This window comes from Helianthus annuus, chromosome 15 (assembly GCF_002127325.2).
Source record: "Helianthus annuus cultivar XRQ/B chromosome 15, HanXRQr2.0-SUNRISE, whole genome shotgun sequence".
Lineage (NCBI taxonomy): Eukaryota > Viridiplantae > Streptophyta > Magnoliopsida > Asterales > Asteraceae > Helianthus > Helianthus annuus.
This window is the reverse complement of record NC_035447.2, coordinates 61,799,801-61,815,450: the sequence shown is the minus strand read 5'-3', so window position 1 is coordinate 61,815,450 and position 15,650 is coordinate 61,799,801. Positions and strand designations below refer to the sequence as shown.

The window sequence follows — 15,650 nt, the reverse complement described above, 5'->3', positions numbered from 1 at the left end:
GAATATCAATTAAATGTTGTATTTTCTTTTCATTTAACTCAATCTAAATACAAATTTAGCTCAATTTTATTTATCACATCATAATCAATAACAAACAATGTTTTTGGGCATAGACTTGATGCCTATTTCTCCGTAACCAATCTTTTCACTTAGATAAAAAGAATTTTCAAAGGGCTGAACCGGTTTTTTCAAAGGAAAAATATGAAACCAGTTTAAAAAAAGTTCATTTAAGGAAAAAAGATGGTGGTCCACTCATTTTTGGGCATAGACTTGATGGGGTTGGTTCCGGTACAAACCATATTTATCCTACAAACCGTACGAACATATCCTAGCACTTAAAAAAAGTTAAATTAGCACATACCAAAACAATACATACATAAAAGTAGCACTTTTAAATTATATTAGCACATGAAAATTAATCAAGATAATTGATTTTAGCACATATTTGAATGGTATCAGCACTTTTCTTAATTAGCACATTGAAAACAAAAGAAAGATTCACATAAAGAATTAATTAACTGTTAGCATATTTATAGGGAATTCAATATAATTGATATTATTTAAGATATTATTTTATCATTTCTCTATAATTGGTTTGATGCCACATGACACTTTTTAAATGGTTCTTACAGTTTGTATGCGAAATGTGGTTTGTATTTGATCATACTCCTAGACTTGATTCCTATTTCTCCATAACCAATCTTTTCACTTAGATAAAAAGAATTTTCAAAGGGCTGGACCGGTTTTTTCAAAGGGTGGGCGGGACCGGTTTTCTCATAAGCAACTATAAATACCACGCTTCCTGTTTCTTCTTCTTCACTCTCCTCCAAAACCGCTAATGCAGTAAAGTTGGCAATCCAAAATTCACATCAGAAATTCATCATAATGGTACACTCGATCAATTCAAAGATATACGAAATCGGCAGTAAGTATTTCTTCATTTTCCTTGTTTCTTTGGACAGATTTTAGTGTAGATCAGCTAATGGTATTCTTGATCGTTTCAAGTTCTTGAATGTTCGTTATATTTAGGGTTTCAAGTAGGGTTTCAAGTTCTTGAATGTTTGTTATATTTAGGGTTTCAAGTTCTTTAATGTTTGTTATATTTAGGGTTTCAAGTTCTTGAATGTTTGTTATATTGAGTGTACTTATTTAGGGTTTCATGTTCTTTAATGTTTTGGTTATCTCGTGAAACCTGCAGACGAAAACAGGGAAACAAGTCCGCCGTCTTGGACGCGTCGTGATGAAGAAAGGTTTTCAAAGGTCGAGCTTCCTGCGACGCGCGATACTTTTTGGCGAAGCCGTAATGGTGGAAGGCCAGGTTAACATTTTGTTGACAAACAACTACAATTTGACATTTTTTTTGGAAAGAAATTAAGTTAATTTGTTTTATTAAATGTCAGAAATCTGGGAAGCACTTGAAGAGGCAGCTGAGTGTGGCCAAGACTTGGAGCGTAAGCAAGAAATCAACGACACGAATAACATTAGACTTGAGAAACGAGACATGACGGTATGCTTCGATCATTCGATGATACTGGTACGTTCATTCGATTCAACTCTTCATGCATATATGAACATATAATAAATATTCATGTTGTTAGGCCCAATAGGTTTATGGATTAGTAGGACTGTTGCTAATAAACTAAGGCTTCTAGAATGTTGGGTATTAGAGTGGGCTTTAGGGAAATGGGCCTAGGGTTTTGGGGGAAACCCCTTACTATAAATAGTAGTAAGAAATGAGCAGCATGGGTTGGTTGTTTTGGTTTTAGAAACTTGTATTAGACAAGAATTCTTGTATGCAAGTTTAAGCCTTTGAGTATATTGAAATCTTCATCTTTGTGTTCTTGATTTCTTGATCATCGTCAAGTTTGGATTCCGCCCATCCTTGGTGATTGTTTGATATCGTTGTTTGATCCGGATTTTCTGGACTTACAATTGGTATCAGAGCTAATTTGATATCAAACACTCAAGAAATATTTGAATTTTTGTTGAAGATCATCATCGTGTTCTTCAGGTTCTTCACCGTGTTCATCACTCGTTCTTCAAAAAATCATAATATTTTGGTGTTTTAATCTTTTGAAAAAGTGTTTAAAATCTTCAAATCTTTAAAACTTTGAAAATCATCATCTGACATCATTCTTCGTCGTACATAAACATCATCTTTGTCATAACAATTATCTGACATCATCATTATCTAATCCAAAATCATCCGGAACCGTCATCTTGGACCGTATTCATCCACTTTCATCCGAGATACATTGATGGGCTCGTTTTCTGCTGGGCCTCTAAAAGTGAAGACCCAAAACTGGAGATCATCTAAACCACAATAAAGAGAGCATAAAACTAGGGGGAGATTGTTAGGTCCAGAGTTTTACGCTTATCTTTATTGTATTTAATTTTGTTTATTTGGTTTAGATTAGGTCTTGGGCTTGGGCTTAGGCCATGTGGGCCAATGGGGTAGAGGCTCCTATATATAGTCATATCTAGGTTATTGTAGTAGAGCTTTTCCTATTCTTGTAATCATGTAGCCCCAAATAGAGAGCCTTGTACCAGACAATCCTAGGGATTGTGTGCAAGGTTCTCGAAGATCGTACCAGACAGTCTTCGAAACTGTGTGCGATCTAAGCAGCGGCACTATGTTTTGTAATGAAAATTTTCTTTTTGTTCTTGGCGGTTTGATCTTACATTCCGCGTTCGATTGAACCGGTGAGTGATATCACGGGTTTTTCGGGACTAACACATGTTATGACATTGGTTAACTTTTAACTGTTAATGTGTTGTACAGGTAATAGATACGAGTTACCTGACTATGTTTTGAGCGATCCAACGGATATGGATGAAGATTTAAGGACAAATAAATGCAGGATCTCACCGTGTTCTATTCTCTAAATAATACTTGTATAATTTTGAAAGAAGAAGAGATATTTAAGGACAAATAAATGTTGGATCTTAATTAAGGTTTTTTTTCTTTTTTTCTTTTTTTAATTAATGTGTTAAAAAGATATGGATTATGAGAACAAGTAATACTCGATGATGATGATATACATGTTTCATGTTTGAAAATTTTATTATTTTCAAAAAAATAACGAAAGTTGGTAAATTTATTGTTACACATTCTTTGATTGATGAGAAATTTCACCATTAAAAAGATATTAAGAGATCAGAAATTTTAATGTAGTTTAATAACAACAACAATAATCATACCCAGTAAATCCCACAAATAGCAAAGCTACTTATAGGGTTTGGGGAGGGTGGGATGTAGACAGACCTTACCTCTATCCCTAGGAATAGAGAAGCTGCTTCCAGAGAGACCCTCGGCTCCAAAATGAACAACATGCCAACACACTAAGTCAAACAATATAGAAATTGCATACAACATCATTTAGACATAATATAATGTAAATAGGAAGCCACCAATACCAAAAAGTGATCAGAGTGACACAATATAATATAAATCATGTATAATAGCATACAACATCATTTGGACATAAACACCAGAAGGCAATTACCGGTGAAGTCAATTTAAGAATAAGAAAGACCTACACCCCTAAAAAACACCTAAGACATTACTGCAATATCCTCTAGAAGTCCTTAACCCTAATTCTACGCCTCCACGAAGTCCGATCTTGGAGGCGTAATGGTTATTTGACCATGCACGTTCATGGCCCTATTAGATCATGCGTAATGGTTAATAACTTCTATAGGGCATTTTTTCTCACATCAATATAATAATGCCTCTTAAAAAAATGTGTAATGGTTAATGCCCTAATTCCATTATTACTTTTCAATTTTGTCTTTCTCGTTGGGCTTTATGCTAGAAATGCTCCTTCATCTTCATGCCCCTATAAAGCCCAAAGGGTGGTATTGAGAGCATTATCAAGACACTTCACGCCCTTATAATGCCCATTACTTGTGGTCTTAGAGTGTAGTTACTATCGTCAAATTTGTTGTCGAAAAATACGCGAATAATATGATCTACTTTATTATGCATATATATATATATAGGGGTGGGCTCTATAAGAAACCCCATCTTTTTTAAGAAACCTTGGAAACCCTAGATGAGCCCTTGATTTGGTTTCACTTTAATAAATCAATGGCTCTCCTTTTTTGGTGTATATATTAGATTTAAATTAATGCATAAAGGGCATTTTGGGTAGTAAAAAAGACTTTTTGAGCATTGGAAATCAAAAACCCATCTGCCATGTATTGTCAAATCAAATAAGAGATTTCAAAATCATGTCCCTCTTTCTCTCTCCCACTCTCTACTCACAATTATCACATCTCTTTTCTCCCCCACCCCATAAACGTGAAGAAGAACATGAAGAAGATGGTCTCATTTCAGAATTAAAATATCTACCTTCAAGATTTCAAGAAATACTAATTCCAGATTTAGTTGCAGAAGACGATGGTGGTTGCAGATCAAAGCATGATTCAGTTGCAGAAGACGATGGTGGTTGCAGATCTGGTGGTTGGTGGAAGGTGGTGACTGGTTCATTCTGGGGTGTTGGTGGTTGATAGCGACGACAGTGGGTGGTTGTAGAAGGTGGTGCAGGGTGGGTGGTTGGTGGCGCCGGAGTTCAGAACGTCGTCGGAGTCAAGATCTAGTAATGGTTAATGTTCTCTCTCTCTCTCTCTCTCTCTCTGTCCTCTCCTCTGACTTCAATCAAGATCTAGTAATGGTTAATGTTCATGTATTTTAAAAAAATCGAAAACTTTAGGATGAGATTTTGAACCGGATTTTTTGTTGGTTTGGTTGCTTGTTTGGGGATTTTGATCTTAACAATAATTGTTTTTTTTTTGTTGGTTTGGTTGCTGGTTTGGGCTTTTGATCTGAACAGTAAGTGTTTTTTTTGTTGGGTTGTTTGATTTACAGAAACAGACCCATAACATGTGTTAAGCACCTGTTAGAATGATATATAATGTGTGTTGATTTACAGAAACAGATCCATAAAGATATTCAATTGACAAGCTGGATGGATGTAGGCGACGTTAATGCGGGGACATTGAATAAGTCAACTCTTTTGGGAAAGAAGTTTTCGTTCGTTTATAACATGTGTTAGTGGTTCATGCTGTAACAGATCCATAAAGAAGTTTTCATGTTGTAACAAGTTTTCATTCGTTTCTAACATGTTTTGCACATTTTGTAATGTATAACATGTGTTAAGCCTCTGTTATAATCTTTTTGTAACCTGACATGTATTCATGTATAAGCTAGTGGTTTACAACACACCATGATGTGTATATACTGATCTAACATGTGTTACAATGTGTCTGTTTGGAACATGTAATTGATTAACATGTGACAAGGGTGAAAACAGTCGATGGGGGCGATGAGTTTAATGGTGAGCTTAGTTAATATCGTAATCTTGTTGTAACCCCACTTGTATACATATGATAACATGTAAGCATCCATTATAACCTGACTTGTATTCATGTATATCAAAAGTGGTTTGCAAAACACCATGATGTGCATATACTGATCGTAACACGTGTACAAGTTAATATGGAACATACAAGTTAATATTGTAACACCGTATACCTGGGATAACATGTGTTAAGCCTCTGTTATAATCTTGGTTTAACCCACCATGGTGTCATGTATAAGCTAGTGGTTTCCAAAAGACTATTAACTTGTATAATCTTGGAACATACAAGTTAATATTGTAACACCGTAACCGGACTTGTATTCATGTATATGAAAGTCACATCCTTTGGGAAAGAAGTCTTCGTTCATTTATAACATGTGTTGGTGGTTCATGCGGTAACAGAACACCATGATGTAACCTGACATGTGTTCATGTATAACATGTGTTAAGCCCCTGTTATAATGATATATAACATGGGAAAGAACTTTTCGTTTGTTTATAATATGTGTTTGTTTTGCACATTTTGGAATGTATAACATGTGTTAAACCTCTGTTATAATCTTTTTGTAACCTGACATATATTCATGTATAAGCTAGGGGTTTACAAAACACCATGATGTGTATATACTGATCTAACATGTGTTACTATTTGTCTATTCGGAACATGTAATTGCTTAACATGTGACAAGGGTGAAAACAGTCGACGGGGGCGATGAGTTTAATGGTGAGCTTAGTTAATATCGTAATCTTGTTGTAACCCTACGTGTATACATATGATAACATGTGAGCATCCATTATAACCCGACTTGTACTCATGTATATGAAAGTGGTTTGCAAGTTAATATGTGTACAAAGTTAATATGGAACATACAAGTTAATATTGTAACACCGTATATGGAACATACAAGTTAATATTGTATAACGTGTGTTAAGCCTCTATTATAACGTGTGTTAAGACTTCCAGAATGGATGCATAAACTCCAATATCAACTTAATAACATAGTATACCTGATATAACGTGTGTTAAGCCTCTTTTATAACGTGTGTTAAGACTTCTAGAATGTGTTAAGTCCATACCGTTTTAACATCATGTACTAGACAAAACAAAATAAGAGTCTCACATTACATATTACTAGTAAACAAAAATACATAGCACTAAGAAAATGTGGAGCTTCCTTTGAAAGTCTGCCTTAGCTTTTCAGCGGCTACCTTTGCTGCCTTAGCTTTCCAATGGTCCCGAGAATTGGATCTTATTTCCCTTGAATCCATCACCGTCCTAATAACAAAAAGATAAGATAACCGTTAAGTCGTTAACCAGACATAAATATTAACACATTCATAGCCAGAATTTTTTTTTTCTCAGATAACATCACAAAAAACAGTTACTATTCAGATCAAAAAGCCCCAAACAAAGCAACCAAACCAACAAAAAACAGTTACTATTCAGATCAAAAGCCTAAACAAGCAACCAAACCAAGCACAACTTTTTAACACAAAAAATAAAAACCTGCAAATTAATCTTACACAACTGAAACAACAACTAACAAAGTACACAGAACTAACATGTGTTAAGCTTTCCGTTCGAATGATATATAACACGTGTGATCTGTTTGAAACCCTTTGTTACACATCTCACACACAAATTTGTTTGTTGCCATTAATGTCTTGGGTGGTAAGGATATCACTTCTGCCTCTGGATCTACAATTTTTACAATTTATTTTTAAGTTTATTAAAGACAGAAACTGTATCAATTGTCGTTTCATAATTTCATAATTTATTATTACTTTTTTTTATAAATATGTTTCTGATTTAAGAGTTACAAAGTACAAATATCCACCGGCAAAACCCATGAAAAAAGATTAAAGATTTAACCATTTTTAACCTGGGGTCAACTGCTAGTACATTCATGGTAGACTTTCTTTGAAAAAACATATTTTTCATTTAGAAAAAATGAAAAATAATGAAAAATTGAAAACCCACCATTTTTTCGTCTTTTTTTTTTTGAAAATTGTGAAAAAGTCAAGAAACAAGATTAAATATTTCAGAGATTTAACCTGGGTTGCCTGGAAGACTTCTTTTTTTCTTGATTAGTGGTTGACTTTGACTTGGAGGAGGATGAGCAAAGTAATTTTGATAATTTGGATTATAACTGCTTCCATTTTCTTGACCTATATTCTCAGAGCAAGAATTAACAGTAGTTGCATGAAGATCAGATGCAGAACTCAAATCATCTTCAGAATAACATTCTGATGTTTCATCATCTTCTTGTCTCACTAGGGTATTTTGGAGGGGCAGTGGTGGCAGTGGTGGGGGTTGTGCAGCGGGGGTCGGCCGACGGTGGTAAAGGTGCAACGGTGGTGGGGGTTGAGCAACAGGGTTGGAGGTGTTTACGGTGGTGCCGGAGGTACAATATTGATGGTGGTGCGGTGGTGATGATGGTGGTGGTGCGGTGGTGATGGTGGTGTGGTGAGAAAAAAAGATAATGATGAGAGAGAAATTTGATGAAGAGAGGGATCTGGATATGAATGTGAATAAGTGTGTGTGAGAGATATGTGTGAGAGAGAAATGTGTACTAACATTAGGTATTGGAATAAAAGAAGAAAGAGAAGCTGGTATAACATGTCAGGAAGAGAGAGAAAGAGCAATGTAAAAAGACCAAAATACCGTCCATTTTGTCATCTCCAATCAATGACGTGGCCAATTGTAGGCCTTGTGATGGATTTGCTAAGTTTTCTAAAAAAATGAGGTTTCTTGTAGAGCATTGCCCTATAAACAATATATATATATATATATATATATATATATATATATATATATATATATATATATATATATTTGTACTTTTAAAAAACCACTCTACGATAATTCCATATAAACTGAAGATGACGTAGAGTTCCAATATCTCCTTTGCCAAAAATAAATTATATATTCATGTTGAATTTTGTTTGTGTGGCCATGCAAATAATTATCTCTGGCCATCTATATTAAGGCTTGAGGGTGTGGAGGCGTCACCCAATCCAGCTAGTCACCTGTAGTGCCTAACGGCGCCATTGTCCCACACCCCCGGCGCTATGCCGGGGCGTCATTGAGTCATCGCGAGCATGGTAACGGGCTTCATTGCGCTTGGACCGAGGAACATTAAAAGTTTGAGTAAACTGCAATTTTACACCCTGTGGTTAGGGGTGATTGGCACCCTTACCCCCCCTAAGAAAATAATTGCAATTTTACCCCCCACTGTTTGCTGTTATGTTGCAACCTTATCCCCCGGCCTCAAATTTGTTGACTAATCTGTTGACTATAACTTGAAATGACTATAATGCCCTTTCATATTACCCCCTTGTGTTTTGTGCACTCTGTGATATTTACCCCTGCCACCACTACCACCGCCATTCACCACCACTGCCACCTCCAGCCACCACCACAACTTAATATCCCTTTCAATATCACCGGCAGTATATGAATTAGGACAGAGTTCCATCAATATCACTCGAATAAAATAAATGTATGCTTTTCTTTTCTTTCCTTACAATTAATTCTTTTCTCGGATCTCTGGAACACAACGACCTCCTTTTCTTTTTGGCTTTCCTTTCGTCCAAATTGCATGTATTATTCAATAACAGGAAGAGATTTGAAAACCCAAATCCATAATTGCATGTGTTATTCAATAATAACAGGAAGGAAGAGATTTCAAAAATCCAAATCCATATCCATATTTGAGAAATGGGTGTGAATAATGGAAGAGGAGTTGTTTTGGTAATAATTGGGTTTGTTGTTTTCGCATCATCATCATCATCTGGCAATGTAGTGTTGGAGGTTCACCATAAATTTGCTGGTAGAGAAACCACATTAAAAGAAGTCATCATCATCATCAACTGGCAATGTGGTGTACAGTCTCTATTTCACTAGACTTCAAATCGGGTCTCCACCAAAGGATTACCATGTGCAGGTCGATACAGGGAGCGATCTTCTATGGGTTAACTGTATCAAATGTGAAAACTGCCCTAAGGAAAGTGACCTTGGAGTATGTATCAAACTTCACTACTTTTTAAATATCTTTTTGATTATCAGATTCTGCTTTGATTCTTTAAACTGTATGATAGATACCCTTGAGATTGTATGATCCAAAGGACTCTTCAACTGCCAAAAAGGTTGGTGGTGATGATGAGTTTTGCAAATCTACATTACCGGAGTTGCAGATTTCCGGCGACGGTTTGCACTCTGTGGTTCCCTCGGACTCGGAACTGTGGTTGTGGTGGTGAATGGCGGTGGCGGTGGCAGTGGCAGTGACAGTGGTGGTTGTGGTGGTGGCTGGAGGTGGCAGTGGTGGCAGTCGTTGGAGAAGATGACCGGAGTTGCAGGTTTCCGGTGACGGAAGTAGTGGTGGTGTTATATATGAAAGGGATATTAAGTTGTGGTGGTGGCTGGAGGTGGCAGTGGTGGTTGTGGTGGTGAATGGCGGTGGTAGTGGTGGCAGGGGTTAATATCACAGAGTGCACAAAACACAGGGGGGTAATATGAAAGGGCATTATAGTCATTTCAAGTTATAGTCAACAGATTAGTCAACAAATTTGAGGCCGGGGGTAAGGTTGCAACATTAACAGCAAACAGTGGGGGTAAAATTGCAATTATTTCCTTAGGGGGGTAAGGGTGCCAATCACCCCTAACCACAGGGTATAAAATTGCAGTTTACTCTAAAAGTTTTGATCGTTGAAAACGGTCATAATTTAAAAAAAAAATTACTTTTTATTTTATTTATAAATTAACACTAAATACCCAATATTCTTTAACATTTTCACATCATTCCTCTCACTTTCTCCCTCACTTTTTATACAATTTTGTTCATATTTTTAAAAACTTCCCAACAACTCCAACAACCCATGGGACCCGACCAATCCGTTTTGACAAAATATGCAAAACAACGAGCAAGAGGACCGCTATCGCCGACTTCTCCTCATCCCACCACTCAACCGATGCCCCCAAACGAAACCGAATACGTTCCCTAAACCCAAGTCGAATCCTCTTCTATAAAAAAAAGAAGCCATAAAAAGAAGGATGAGACCGAAAAACGTACCCCTAAGAAAGTAGAATTTTGGTCGCCTAAGGAAGAGTTCGAGTTGGCAAAAGCATGGCTCGACGTGTCGGAGGACGAGATTGTTGGTAATATTTTTTATGCTTTTGTAAATAATATTTTTTATGCTTTTGTAAATAATATTTTTTTATGCTTTTGTAAATAATTTTTTTTAGGATACGACCAAGACATAAAGGTATTTTTGGGTCGTATACGCGAGAAGTTTTTCGCCGCAATGGGTCGTGGCGTGTATCGAACCGCCGACTCTTTTTCTGGAAAGTGGGGCTATGAGGACGAAGATTAGCAACTTCAACAACAGATACAATAACCTCGTCAATAACACTCGAAGGAGAAGTGGTGCGAGCGACGTCGATGTCTTGACAGAAGCCCACAACGACTATAGAATGCACCATGGGCATATGTTTACGTTGGTAACCACATGGGAGCTTCTTCGCAAATCTCCAAAGTGGCATCTTGTGCCACTGTTCGACCCAACCCGCCCTAGATCCAAATGGTCCAAATCGACATCCACCACCGAACCATCTAGGTCCGATGCTCGTACAGTAATTAATCTAAACGAGGATGCTGACGAGTTTGAAGAACAACACCCACAAGAGCTGCCTCGTCCAACTGGTAGGGATAAAAGTAAAACCAAGGCACGTGGAAAGTCTACTAAATCAGATGGCCCGTCAAAGATGAGCGAGTTCTAGGCAGATCTCAAGCAAATAATCTCCATTAGGGAAAAAGACCAAGAAATGAGAATAGAGAAACAAATCCAAAGAGACATGGACTTTCTCGTAAGGGATGTGTCACATCTACCAGAGGAGGACCGAGTCATTTTGGAGGCTCGTAAGGCATAAATTCGGGCGAAATATATGTTGTTTTTTTAAGTATGTTTTCTTTTTTTTTTCTAGTATGTTATGTTTTTTTATGACTTTGTAATGTTTTTTTTAATAAAATTATGTTTTTATTTTTAATTTTGTAGTAATTAAAATTGTCATTTAATTTAAAAAAATAAATATTTAAATAAATAATTAGTTAATCATGACACGGGGCTCCATCCACACCCTCCAAATTAAAGGGGGGCATGATAAAGCCCACATGCTGACATGGCAATGACGTGGACCCTAGTTGGCATGATAAAGCCCAAGGGGGCTCCATCCACACCTTATAGCCTAACAGTGGCGAAGCTTGAACAAAAGTTTTGAAAGGACGAAAAATCATAAGAACCAATTTATATAGTGTATATCATTGGTCTTTTCATTGGGTATCAATTAAACCATTGGGTATCAATTCAACCCTCTCATTAGTTAATTATTGGTTCATCAAGAATCTCTTCCTTTCTGTATCCTTATTTTTGGCCAACCAAGAGGAGAAAAATTCATACCAACCAAAAGTCCCAGCACCTTTTTCCTAGTGAACGTGAATGGTTTGTAGGTTGACATTTTTAGTTTTTGTTTTGATTCTAATTGTAAATATTCGTATGTTGTTACATATATTGATAAGTAAAGAAATTTCACCCGTAAAAAGAAAATAATGCAAAACTGTCATCGTTGGGTTGTTGAATATATAAGAGGATTGATCAGATAAGCGTTTTATTATGTGACCAGTTGAGTATGGGACTCTTATATACATTTTTTAAATTCTATGAACACCCCATTTGAAGTTTGTGTATTTTTAAGTATTTGAAGTTTGTGTTAACATGGTAAGTTAACTCAAACTAAGTCGGATTTCTTTTTAGTATCAATTGGTTGTTGAATAAGGAACTGGAAATAACGGTATGTGAACACTTCATTAGCGACCTACCCTTTAAGATGTAATTTAATACTTTGAATTACATTATTATATTTAATTATATTATTAGGTGAAGTGTAATCTGTGGGGTTGTTGACACTCAGTCAAGCTTCTGTTACTTAACATTTATTAAGTATTACTTTCAATTATATTATTGTCATATGTAAGGCCATTGGGTGTGGGGTTCGTTCTCTGGAAGGCAAGCCTCGTCGAGGGCTGGCTACACCACACTCCTTGGTCTGTTCCGTTGTCTTCGTCCTCCTCAAGCCGTGCTCGACACACCTCTCTTCTTTATCCAACACACACATATACATACATACATCTAACTTATAATAAAAGACTCAAAATAATGGCATATGACATTCTCTCCTTCAACCTCATGAATTTTATTTATATTTGTTTAATATATATTTTGTAATATTAATAACTAATATATAGATATTACTAATCTTTATCCTTATGATGTTGGACCTCATGTATAGATTTTTTTTTCCTTTTTCATTTTTAACCCAAAACTTTCTTCTTTTACAATTTAGACCATTTGTTTTTTTACTTTTAACACGAAGTTTTTCATCTTTTACAGTTTAACCCGAACTCTTTTTTATTTTCACTTTTGGTGCACCATACTTTTCATATTTCTCAAGTTTTCGTTTCGTTCTAAATTTTGTAAGTTAACGCACCGCAACGTGCGTGTGGGGTTCAACATTTTTTCGTATATTTTTTCCCGTTTGACTGGCATGTCGCAACACATCTATTTCTCTCCGTTTGAAAAGTTCGTCGCAACGCTTGGGTCCTTGATTGACTTAGTTATTTTTTTATATGTTTTACGTTTTAGTTCAATTTTCTCTGTAACGCGCGTGCATGATTCAAAGATTTTACATCTATTTTTCGCTCGACATTATTTTTTCCATTTTTATTAATTTTGTTTTTACGAGCTTTGCCGGTGTTGGTGGTCGCTGACAGTGGTATATCATTGAAAATTACTTGACACAATTTTACGACAATCGCTGCAACGCAGGGGCTAAATACTAGTATGTATATATAAAGGGGCTTATCTCCACACCCTATACCCATCCCTTTAGGCTCATCCCCCACATCTGCTGACGTAGACACCTACGTGACGGATCATCCTCAAGGGACTACCCTCCTCCACACCCAATAGCCTAACTAATCATACCCAAGCAACTCTGCTTATGAGGGTTACATATTGCGGTATCGATGTAGTAGGCATGTAGTTGCAATATCGAAGGTGTGCCACAAATAATTAGTGGCGATGTGAATGTAGATCTCGATGTCGAAATCTACATGTATCTGGAGAAGTTGTACTCGCTAGGAGACGCATTTCTTGATTCTATGATTTTTTTTTGGTATATGGTGAATAGTAACACTTAATTGACCTACTATATAATTGACTAAAATCTTATTCATCTGGTTGCGGAGAACAAGACCCTTTTTTTCCTTTTGATTAACACACATATATACACACACACAAATATATATATAATGCAATACATGTACTTTTTATATATTTTTTAAAACAATATCTTTTAAAACATTTATCGGTATCAGCTTGCTAAGCTTAGTATTGAACTATTAACCAAAAACTCCGCTAGGGAATAGTGATATACTTGTATATAATGAGTCTATTTATCAAAGACTACCACAAGACGATGAGAGTTGGCTTAATGACAAATGAATTGAAACATCAACCAAGAGAATGTATGTTCACGTCGGGAAACTTTAATCTTCAAACTTCAACTCTTCCATGTGCATTGTTTACAACACCACTAATGGATTAGTATTAACCAAGTTAAAATGGCAAACAAAAGTATATTAAATCGTTCTTGATCACCTCACCTACAACGTAGACACTTCTCAACTACATTTTCTACTACTTTTTTTTTTATTCTAGAAAGATTTTAGATAAATAAGGTTATTATATAATAATTTACATCGAGATAGTTGGTAAACGGGCAACAAACTGCCCCACTAAATCTTATTTTCAACATTTTATTTTACTCATGTGAACCCATTTTGACTCTTGCTACTTTATTTAACCACTTCAAATTCCACATATTGGATTAGCCTTCATCTTTACAAATAACATCCAATCATTTTAAACTACGGCAACATAGAGATTGTGTAAAATAAACTTACATTTGCCAGTTGAAATTTGATTATCATGTCACCCACTTTGACCCGTTGGCTTCCAAGCTTTAACATTATTTCCTAGCTTGTTGACAAACCAACATTAAAAAATTTCTTTCAATGGTTTTCGTGTTTTATTTATGATGCAAGGAGATAACACTTTAATATGTTATTTGTTCGTTTTGAGGAGATTAGTGACGCATTTCTTTGAGGAACTGTAGTTCATTCTTTTCAATTTCACCTGTAATTTTGTAATTTGTATACAAGGTTATTAGTGGAATAGATGAATTGGGAATTTTACTTTTTTACCCAAATGAGTACATTACTAAACCCGACGTCAACCCTAATTTAGTTTTGTAATATATATCAACATGAGTTACATTATTAAACCCCACGTCATTCATTTTGCATGCATGGACAACCTCCCTATATATAATATATATTCCTTTTCCATCTTTATCTCTTTTAAAGCAAACCCAGTTATAATTTTCTGTTAAGTTGTGTCATGTGTACTGCACATGAGGGTAGAACGATCATTTCAACTCCACACTTGTGTTTCCCCCTTTTAATACACTAATACACTGTTAAGAGCATTCACATCCATTCCATCAAAGTCTGTGTGTGGAGTTTTTATAATATAAAGAGTATAAAAAGTGGTTGTGAGTGGAGGAGAGAGAAAATGTTACTGTTTATCTGTATATTTGGGGGGACACTGTTCACCCCCTATAATTTTTTAATATATTTTGAAAGTGATTGTGAGTAGAGGAGAGAGAAAATGTAATGATAAAGGTATAAAAATATTATTTAATTGAAAAGTAGAGAGAAAATGTAGTGTTTTTTAGTATAATTTAGGATGAAAATATGGTGGAATGGATGTGAATGCTCTAACACCCCAATAATTAGGGCTCAACATCAACCACCAAAAATCTGCTCTCTCTCACCTCTCCCCCACCCCCAATTCACCACCATGACCACCATCCACCCCACACCACCATCTACCGCCACTTAAAAAAAATACCCTTCGAACTTTTACAAAATTTAAACACCAAATTCAAATTCATCTTCATAAAAACAAAATTTTCAATGCTTTTATGTTTCTTTAAATCATAGACTCCACATTACAATCAACTTTTAAGTTCAGATCATAACATTTGGATAAGAATCTTTTATTTATAAAAAGATCAATTATCCTCCTTAATATTGGAATGGTATATTCACAAAATATACAGAAAATAACGATGAAGACGATTTCCTATCTGAATTCGACGATCTCGTA

The 15,650-nt window shown here is 35.7% G+C and overlaps 1 protein-coding gene and 1 long non-coding RNA gene across 2 annotated transcripts; both read left to right on the top strand.

Moving 5' to 3' along the window:
* The first annotated feature begins 795 nt into the window (after positions 1–795).
* LOC110909717 (ubiquitin domain-containing protein 1) lies at positions 796–2,972 on the top strand. Its single transcript, XM_035984633.1, has 4 exons — positions 796–925; positions 1,199–1,318; positions 1,401–1,522; positions 2,779–2,972. The coding sequence occupies exons 1-4, from the start codon at positions 886–888 to the stop codon at positions 2,884–2,886; spliced, it is 390 nt and encodes a 129-aa protein (XP_035840526.1). The 5' UTR covers positions 796–885; the 3' UTR covers positions 2,887–2,972.
* Positions 2,973–4,233: 1,261 nt separating this feature from the next.
* On the top strand, positions 4,234–5,185 carry LOC118487631. The gene is made up of 2 exons (XR_004882215.1): positions 4,234–4,607; positions 4,935–5,185. It is a non-coding gene; the product is annotated as an uncharacterized LOC118487631 (long non-coding RNA).
* The last annotated feature ends 10,465 nt before the right edge of the window (positions 5,186–15,650 follow it).

What these genes read in the sequence shown, in the direction of transcription:
- LOC110909717 (XM_035984633.1), top strand. Translation starts at nt 886, where the DNA reads ATGGTACACTCGATCAATTCAAAGATATACGAAATCGGCA. An exon ending in AAAGATATACGAAATCGGCA is followed by an intron (nt 926 to 1,198) that starts GTAAGTATTTCT and finishes TGAAACCTGCAG; the next exon opens with ACGAAAACAGGGAAACAAGT. An exon ending in TGACGGTATGCTTCGATCAT is followed by an intron (nt 1,523 to 2,778) that starts TCGATGATACTG and finishes TTAATGTGTTGT; the next exon opens with ACAGGTAATAGATACGAGTT.